The following is a 9,721-nucleotide window of genomic DNA, read 5'->3' on the forward strand; positions in this document are numbered from 1 at the left end:
CAGTGGGGAACGAGCTTGAGGTTGAAGCCGTCGGTGAGTATAAAATCTGCTAATGAACATGATTGGTGCATCACTAGGTGAGTAAAGTCCTGTCATGGTTGTCTTTCTTTCTCCCCCCCCCCCCCCCCCCCCAGTTGGCACCCAGCACATTGTGTTAACACCCAGATTGGCTGCTCAGTGTGGATACAGCATGGAGTCTGACCCGTGGGGTAACACCAGAATCTACTCGTCTCTGCTGGGCTGCTACGTGGACAACAAAGTGCGTTTGAGATCACTTTATTAGATGACATTTATTATAATTCGCCAGTGAGAAAAACATCATGGTGTAGTTCACATATCCCTTACATTTAAAGACTTATTTTTGAGGCACACAGTAGTTCCTATTTTGTAGTCTCTTTTCTGGAAAAACTCTGAATCGAACCTCCCGTGTTTAACTGCAATGGTCAGTATTCCCCCCCCCCCCCCCCCCCCTTCCTCTACATGCATTGTATAGGATACAAAGTGTTTAATGTGATGTAAAAATGTCAGGGCTGCATTCATCTGCCAATTATCTCTCTTAAATTAATTGTTTGGTCTGTACATTTTACAAAATTAAGCTTTATAATATCCCAACACTAGGCAATTTAACAATGCTAAAATGGACACAAGCGGCTGGAAATGTTTTGACCTTTTTCATTAATTACTTTCATGATTTCAGCTCTTGACTCCACTAATGCCAAAATTCTTCTCATTTCATGCATTGCATTTGTAGGACGATCAGACCTTTAATGTTGGCTTAAGGCTCCGAATGTACGGCCACACTCAATCAGACGTGGTTACCCATGATGTGATGCAGACTTGCAGCTACACTCAGTGGGCATCAAGAGAGATTCTCTGTGACAGGAACTACATGGAAGTAGGTTGCTTTACATTAATGGTTCTACCAACTAGTGTCTTAACAAACTATTAAACCACCATTTCTTGTTTTAGGTGTCAAACCACATTACTACTCCTGAAGCGAAGGGACAAGCTCAAGATGTTAAAGATATCAACACCATTTCTGATGTACGTGTTAAAATTCCACTGTTGTGGTGGACTTGCTGTTCAACCTGCAACATTTGTTATCTCAAACGGAGGAAATGACTCATTCTTCCCTTCAGGCCTCTGGGGCAGCACATGGTATTTGGAAGCTGACATTCTACACCCCAGAACCAGTGTCCATGGTGCTTAGTGAGGCTGAACAAGCCGGCTATGGTGCCATGTTGACCTCGACCCGTCTGGTTATGCGATCCCCGTACAATACAGCAGAGACTTATTCGGAGGAGGTAAGCAACAGTCTTCTGCAGTGTTTTGCATTTTACTTGACATTAAAAGCATGATGTTAAACATGACATCTTTTAGGTGGGTGGAGTCCCCATGGAGGTTTTCAGGGTGAGCGCCTACTATCAGGCACCACATGGTCTGAATGTGGTGAACCTGGCAGCTGCTTGTCCCACAGGTAAGTCTCGAGCAATCAGTGGCTGGACACAGTTAACATTTAGTTGTCACACAGTTGCGTCAACAGTTGCTTTATCATTTACAGGTGGCGTCCTCTTCATCAACAATGTAATCTCTTGGCACGTACCTCGCCGTGTGACACTGCTGTTGGATGGCAACTTTGAAGTCCTAGAAATGCACATGGGCATCAACGGGAGGAGGCTTGATGGAGCTCAGATGGCCGCACGGGGTTACACACTGTCCACCACACGCCATCACATCGTCATTGAGATCCCAGTGGGCTCGCCTGATGGTCACTTCAAGGTTGGGAAGTCTTCTACATTAGAAATGCAAGAGTCACTAGTCTTTGCATGTTTTATTAAAATGTCATGAATAATTGCAGAGCCATGCCCCAGATTACCAGTACCACATCACCTACATTGTGGAGCCCATGCTTGAGGTACTGTGGAGGACCACTGACACCCAAGATGATACCAGATACAAGGTTTTGTTCCCCATTACCACCCCTCTTATGCCTCAACCTCCCCACTTCCACGAAAGTAAGTCACATTCTCCAGTAGACAACAGAATCTCAGGCTCGAGAAGAAGGCTACAAACCTGTCTCTTTCTGTTCCTCAGATACTGTTCCAGAGGCCCGGGTGTTCAGCGTTATCTTGAGCACCTTTCTTCATGATGTGGTGCTGAGGAACATCACCTTCTCCACCGGGGTTCTCACTGTTGAGGAGAGCAATGCCAGAGGCTTCACCGTCCAGGAGCACAACCACCCCAATGGAACCAAGAGCTTCTCTCTTTCAGTACCCTTCGATTCGGCTGTAGTCCTGAAACATGTATGTGAAATTATAAATGCAAAAAGCCACTCCGTGCCAGCTTATTTGCTCTGCATGCCAGTGTTTCAAAGACATAACTGAGCTGTTTCTATCTGCAGAATCCTGACCGCTTGGTTACAACCTACTTCCTCCCTCTGATCTTTGGGTTTATCATCCTGCCTGAAGAAACTCAATTTGCGCACCCAGTCGAGTTGCAGGCATCTCATCAGGATGTTGGTGAGCTCTCATGCTTTTGCTTTTCACGGTATCTAGTTAATTGCTTTGACCCAACGGGGAATAGGAGAATGTTTCAACTAATATTGGGTGTCTTCCCTTAACACCAAAGGGAGAGAAAGTTGCTCACTCAAATGGTTAATAAATGTTTCTCTGCTTTTAGAGCTACCCACCATCACTGGCACCTGTGACCAGAATCAGTTTTACATCGGTGTAAAATACGGAAATCAAGGCCACAATTTCAAGGCCATGGTTGGCCCTCGAGAGCTGACAGCTGAGATGGCTGAGGAATACAATTTCCAAGGAAACGGCACACACTTTACCCTCATACTGCCATACACTGCCAAGGACACAGCGTTCGAGGTATGTCGAACAATAAAATCTCATAAATTTGCTGCACTGGATAACTTACCTTTTGTCTTACAGCTGATAACCTCGGATTCAGTCAGAACCCGAGTTGACTTGCTTCTGTTGGATCCCATCAACAACTGGGTGCTTTCTGATCTCTACCTGTCCTGCACCTTCCTCTTTACAACAACCAGTAAGACATAAAAAAAAAAAAAAAATGCAGTATTTCTGCTGATTGGGATTGTAGGATATATCTTTTTTTTCAACCTTACCACCTCTATCCTCAGTGTGCTACCCCAATGGAACCATGACTGCTATGGCTGTGAAGGTGGAATCTGTGCCCAATCTCAGCCCAAGTAGGCTGACCCTAAAGGACCAGTCCTGCAAACCGGCGTTCAGTGACGATCGCTCTGCATATTTCTCTTTCAGTGTCGATTCCTGTGGAACCACTAGAACAGTAAGTGTTGGTTCACCTTAAATCTACAAATTATTTTCTTAAACATTCTAATGCCTCACTTTTATTTTAGTTCTTTGACCACTACATGCTGTATGAAAATGAGATTGGCCTGTATTACAACAAAAGAGTAGCCTCCACATCGCCAGTCGATCCTGAGTACAGGTAAAGGGACTCGTCCAATCTTTTATCCGGACATACCGTCTAGTGAGAGGTCAACACCTACAGTGTATTTTTCTCCTATAGACAGACCGTTTCCTGCTACTACGTGGTCAATGAGACTCGGACTGTCGCATTCAGCTCTAAACCAAGACGCTATGAACCCACAGCAGAGATCGGCTCAGGGCAGCTGATGGTGCAAATGAGGCTAGCCCAAGGTAAGGTTGACTTCATTAAACGCCTATCTTGTTTTTGCAAGACTGTACACCGTCTGGCCGGTCCATGCCTTTTACTAATGTGACTCTACTCTTCCAGATTCATCATACAATCTCTTCTACCAAGCAGAAGATTATCCAGTTGTGAAATATCTGAGGCAGCCTCTGTATTTTGAGGTGGAGCTGATTGAGTCTACTGACCCAAATTTGGAGCTCATTGTGGAGAAGTGTTGGGCTACACTTTATGACGACCGGACGTCTCTGCCTCTCTGGGATATCATTGTGGACGGGTAAATGGCAGCATAAAACTTTGTGCACCTTCAGCTTTTCTCTTTATTGAAAGCAATTTGTGACAATCCCTAAAACATAATCCAAATGTCATGGGTTTAACAAAAAGCATTCAGAAGCTTGTTTTATTCCCTCCAGTTGTGAGAATCCTGATGATAGCCATGTGACCATTTTCCATCCTGTTGTGAGCGACGCCAGGGTTTTAGTCCCATCCCACATCAAACGCTTCTCTATAAAGATGTTCACCTTCACTAAAGACGAGGCGGTTCTGAAAGATGAGGTAAAGTGGGACGGTTGTAACCAAATGAAGTGTGTATTGGCCACATTGCATGGTACAGCTGCATGTAGCCCTGTGTAATAAACCCTTCTGTCTGCAGATCTATATCCACTGTGATGCAGCGATTTGTGACGAAAACAGCCAATTGGATGGTTTGTGCAGAGGCCAGTGTGTGCAACCTACACCCCAGATTTACTCCAGACCGCAAGAGATGAAAGGAGTAAGACGGGGTAAGTGTAATCTGGAAAAACATTTTGTCGACTAAATCTACGTGCAGTTGGTGAGCTATACTCTTCTTGTCTTTCTAGGGCAAAGAGGAACAGACTCTACTCAGCAAAGGCAAATCTCCTCTGGGCCTATTGTGTTAACATCTGAATAAACAAATTGCCTTTAAACTTTTGTGCAGTCTTTTCTTTGCTCAATTTGTATCAAAGCTTTGGGAAGTCCTCTTTTGTCTTTAGGTTAGCTTTAGGTTACTAAAGGGGCTGTCAAATTTTTAAAACTATAAAGCGGCAAATGTCTAGGTAATGTCTAACAAAGCACTCTATTGCTGCGAATGCCCTGCTTCCCTTGGGGCAAGTCACGAAGACCTTCAGTTTTTCGTAGCAAATGCTAACGATCAGGCCGTAGTTCCTCCTGTCGCTACTCCTACGAAAAGTACATCCAAGCAGAATTGACGTCTGCCCGCCACCATCGCTCATGCTTTCGCTTCCACTGATGTTAGCACCACGGCTAAAAGAGCAAGACCCCTTCCGTACGCCGATCTTCAGGAAGAAGATCCGGTCCTGGCTGCTCTCTCAAACATCCAGTCATCCCTTAGCGAGATTGCTGTCTCCAGGTTCCGGAAAAGCCTTTCCGACTGCTTTCCCAAACTTTGATCCCAGGGTAATCTACTGCAACAGCTGCAAATCTCCGGCTTCTGCAATTTATCCTCCGCTAAGGAATCAAATTATTGCAGGTAACCATGTTAATTTAATAAAAATTCTGCTATGTTCAACAGATATGTCTGACAGACTTGTTGACTGTAGCGAGGTCTTGAAAGAAAGTGAACCCAGACTGTCAATGAATCTGACGATGGCAGTTTAACGAGGCATTTGGAGTAGTCATGAAGTTCACCCAGATCGTAGGTTCGAACTGGACACTTTCGCCATCATTTCAGACCTGGCAATGTCTTACGGCGGCACTCTTCTAGTACCACAAATCTTTCTCTGCAAAGGCGGCTCTGTACATTCAAAGAATGAATAGTCGGTTGCTGAAATTTAGGATTTGTTCTGTCCAAATTGAATTAAAAATGTATTCAAGGAGGAATCTATATCTATGGGTGCAAAGACTCTCAATTCATACCAGATTTTATACGAAAAGCTGAAAATAAGAAGCAAAATGCAGATATTTCCATACAGTTACCAGATGTCAACCCAATGAAACACCTATGGGAAATGTTTGACCATGTTTAACAACGTTCTCCACCTTAACCATCATCGCACCAAATGGGGGAATATGTTTTTAGAAGATGGTTTTCATTGGCCCAACACCTTATCAAAACACTGCCTGTTTTTTTTTCAAATTTATGGTGGCAAACATGTTTAACTTCCTCAGAAATGAGGATTTAGTCAAATAAGAACAGTGAACTCTGGTTACACTGCTTTATCACTGTTTGAAAGGCCAGGAAAAAAATCGGTGAAACTATCACAGACTCTTATTAGACTTATCAAAGTGTTACGTATAATTCTATGTCCTGCTGTGAATGTATGGGTGGGTATTCTGTCTTTGAGTTCTAGGTGCAGCTCCCTGATGAGTGATTGAGGGCACCTGGATGAAGGTGTGAGTTTCACCTACATAAGCGCCTCCTTGCTTTGCCCTCGCTCTCTCTCATCTGCCTGGCCCCAGACCCTGGTCTTCAGTTCGAGTTGCACATTACGCTTGTTCTGTGTCCTGTAATAAACTGTTTGGGTTTTTAATCTAACTTGGTGTTTCCCTCCTTATGTTGCGACTCCCGAGCCGGTCGTAACACACACTAGATACTGAGATTAGTAAGACAATCAATGAAGAAAGCTCAGTGAAATATAGAATTAAGCTTCCTTCATCAAATATGCCTTTCCACAAGCTTCCTGTCATCCCTTTCTGCTCAATACTTCTGCATTTTCAATAAAATTCATCATGGTGTCAGAGAGTTTTTCTTAACAGTCAACAAGATGTCCTTTCGTACAGATCAGATGCAAGATTCAATCTGAAAATCAATAGTCATATTCACGACAATAGGTGGGTTGATGTGTCCTTTCCTTTTTGATACTCTAGATCAGGGATTCCCAAAGTGTGGTGCTGCCTCTAGGGGGTGCGCGAGAGGAAAAATGTAATGGTGGTCTAATGGTGTAATAATTAATATTAAATATAATTTAAAAAAATGTAAGTGGGATTTTTCACAAAATAAAAACATGAATTATAAAAATTCCCTTTGTAAGATTCAAATTTAAAATGTAAAACTTACAATTTAATAAATAAATGCACTTCAGCTCCTGCCGCCAGTCTTTTACGTACACACTAGCTAGCCTAGCTTGTGCAGCTAACGTCAGCTAACAGCTAACTTCATTCATTCAGCAACATTAATGCAAATATGCTAAACTGGCTGAAATCGGGGAAACTGTCAGGTGGGACATCTGAAGCTATCAGTTATAAAAGAGGAGAGGGACAGAGAGAGAGAGTGAGGAATCGGAGGCGAGAGAAACGAGGTGCGTTGGGGAGAGACCGGGAGAATAAATCGAACGGGAGTCAGAGAAAGATGAGACGGAGGAGACCGAAAAGGAGGAAGGGATAGCACAGACAAATCGGGAGCACATAGGTCCATCGCGGAGTCACGGTGAAATATGATGAAAATGATCTGGGTCTAGGCTTCACTTGGATTGGCAATGCAGATTGCCCAAAGCCACAGTGCGTGGTGTGCAGTGAGGTTCTGGCTAACAGCTGTCTGAAGCCCTCTTATTTACGTCGCCACCTGAACACCAAGCATGCCAGTGCAAGTCAAAAGCCCCTTACATTTTTTATATCCAAATTGGAGGAGTTACAAAACAGCCAAAAACAACTGCAGTCTCATCCATGTGTTGGGTCTACAAAAAACGCACTACGGGCTTCATATCTGGTCAGTTACAGAATAGCAAGAAAGGGGCTACCTCACACAATCGCCGAAGACGTGTGCTTGCCAGCTGCCAAAGAGATGGTGGAATGTATGATTGGAGAGAGAGAAGCAAAAAAGTAGGACATGATCCCGGTGTCCAACAACACTGTGTCGTGCCGCATCGATGCTTTCTCCGAAGACATCCTGGCTACATTAGTTGGTCGCGTGAAGAAGAGTGAGTTTTACTCTCTGCAAGTAGACGAGTCTACAGATGTGGCCAATCTGGCCAATCTTCTGGTGTACGTCCGTTACCTTTTCGAAGACACGGTGCAGGAAGATTTTTTGTCTTTTTTGTGTTTTTTATCTTGTAAACAAACGCCACGCGCGAGCAAACTGTTCTCTCATTGGTCCGATTTTTATGCGGCTATAAATAGGCTCTGTTGCTTTTTTTTTTGAAGGTGTGGGGGATTGGGGGTGCGTGAACCCGGTCGGGATGTAGAAGGGGGTGCGTGGCCTAAAAGGTTCGGGAACCGCTGCTCGAGATGGCGCTGTGTACTCGCTGATAGCGCTCGTGCTCATGCTGCCCACTAAATAAAAGTGATGACTCTTAACAAGCCAGTTAGGCAGTCCATTACAAATCATGAACTTATGATGTATGTACATTTTTTACTATCTTACAGGTTTTTTCGACGATGCCAAGAGTGACTTCCAGCAAGCAATAAAGCTCAATCCAGATTTTGAAGATGCCAAAGTGAGCCTGGAACAGACACGTCTGGACCAGCAGCACAAGATAGAAAGGGGATACTGACAGCTTCATAAACTATAGAGTACATATTTTATATATCCTTAAATCTGTCAGCTAAAGAAAACACACATTGTTGTCAAATGTACATGTCGTCAATTTACTTATATTTATGTACAGCTGTCATATAACAAGTTATCGTTATTTGATCTGGATAGGAATGGATTGATTTTTTTTTTTTAAGATATCAGCATGAATATAAACATAAAGCAACCTGTACAAGCAATGACACCGCTATAAATCAAACCGTTTGCTGCAAAAACATTTGTAGTTTGACCACATTAAGAGCAAATGATAATTCCTTTTCTGATCGAACTCGAGATTCTTCCAGTTGGAAAAAATGTAATGGCCTCATAAATTAAAGCATATTATTGTATAATTCTGTGAGTGGACCGCGCTTGCGCAGACTTATCGACCCAGAAGCACCAGGTGAAAAGATGAGCTTGGGTTTTACTGTCGGTAATAAATGTTATTGCCCCATCTTGAACACACTGGGAGGAGGTTTGTGACTATAAACAAACCTAAATCAAGTGTTTGCATGCAATAAAGATTATAAGTCTCTCAGCTGCAAAGGAAAAACATGTTTTGTGTCTTAAATTTATTTCTAAATTTATGGTTTTAAGGAAAGATAGTCGGCCTCTTTTGACACTGGATCTCTCGAATAATTAAAATTATATATTTTTGATGCCAAACTCAAATGTATATATGTTTGTAATCAGTGAACAATAGATCATTTTTTAGCACACTACCGATTATTGTGTATGCATATATTAAGATTTTCCAGTCTTCATAAAACACACATCAAGCTGTCTCACTTCATGTGAGCTGGGTGGAGAATCACCAATTGGTCTCACCTGTGTATTGTAATTTGCTGATGTATAAAACAGCTGGTGCTGGAGCAGTAAGGTAGTCAGTCACTTCTCTTCTGAGTTGGTTTGTGGTCTGGTCTGGTGTGCTGGGTGTGCTGGGTGTGCTGGGTGTGCAGTGCCATGTGCTGACAGTGATTTGATTCCTCTAGTTCTTTTGTTAGGCTGCGCTCAGACTGCAACATGTGGAGGCTTGGGAACATGTAGGTTAATTTTGATTCTTTGTTTCAAAGACTGCTAGCTGCGCACTTAATGTATCTAAACTATGTGTTTTACTTGTTCAAGTTTGTTATGGAACTTGATGGCTGTCTTGGGTCAAGCAAGGCCAAATATGAAGCTCAATTCTCAGTCACGTAAGCCTGAATTCAAACTAAATTACTTTACCACTGTTATTGTTAAAGAACGTTTACTCTTCCTCACAAGCCTTTTCTTTAACAGGCAGTGGTTTACGGTCAGACTGTGTGGGTAATCTAATGAGGCTTTCATTGGACAAGGCCCTAGCAGTGGGGAACGAGCTTGAGGTTGAAGCCGTCGGTGAGTATAAAATCTGCTAATGAACATGATTGGTGCATCACTAGGTGAGTAAAGTCCTGTCATGGTTGTCTTTCTTTCTCCCCCCCCCCCCCCCCAGTTGGCACCCAGCACATTGTGTTAACACCCAGATTGGCTGCTCAGTGTGGATACAGC

The 9,721-nt window shown here is 43.2% G+C and overlaps 1 protein-coding gene across 1 annotated transcript; it reads left to right on the forward strand.

Moving 5' to 3' along the window:
- The first annotated feature begins 190 nt into the window (after positions 1 to 190).
- LOC142941841 (zona pellucida sperm-binding protein 2-like) lies at positions 191 to 4,645 on the forward strand. The gene is made up of 17 exons (XM_076083951.1): positions 191 to 259; positions 970 to 1,044; positions 1,140 to 1,304; positions 1,381 to 1,477; positions 1,562 to 1,779; positions 1,859 to 2,015; positions 2,095 to 2,303; positions 2,402 to 2,519; positions 2,680 to 2,879; positions 2,943 to 3,057; positions 3,152 to 3,321; positions 3,392 to 3,483; positions 3,565 to 3,695; positions 3,793 to 3,982; positions 4,119 to 4,260; positions 4,358 to 4,487; positions 4,566 to 4,645. The coding sequence occupies exons 1-17, from the start codon at positions 191 to 193 to the stop codon at positions 4,634 to 4,636; spliced, it is 2,349 nt and encodes a 782-aa protein (XP_075940066.1). The 3' UTR covers positions 4,637 to 4,645.
- Positions 4,646 to 9,721: the final 5,076 nt, after the last annotated feature.

The sequence above is a fragment of the Anarhichas minor genome, unplaced genomic scaffold (assembly GCF_050575085.1).
Source record: "Anarhichas minor isolate MPS153535 unplaced genomic scaffold, ASM5057508v1 ptg000136l, whole genome shotgun sequence".
NCBI lineage: Eukaryota > Metazoa > Chordata > Actinopteri > Perciformes > Anarhichadidae > Anarhichas > Anarhichas minor.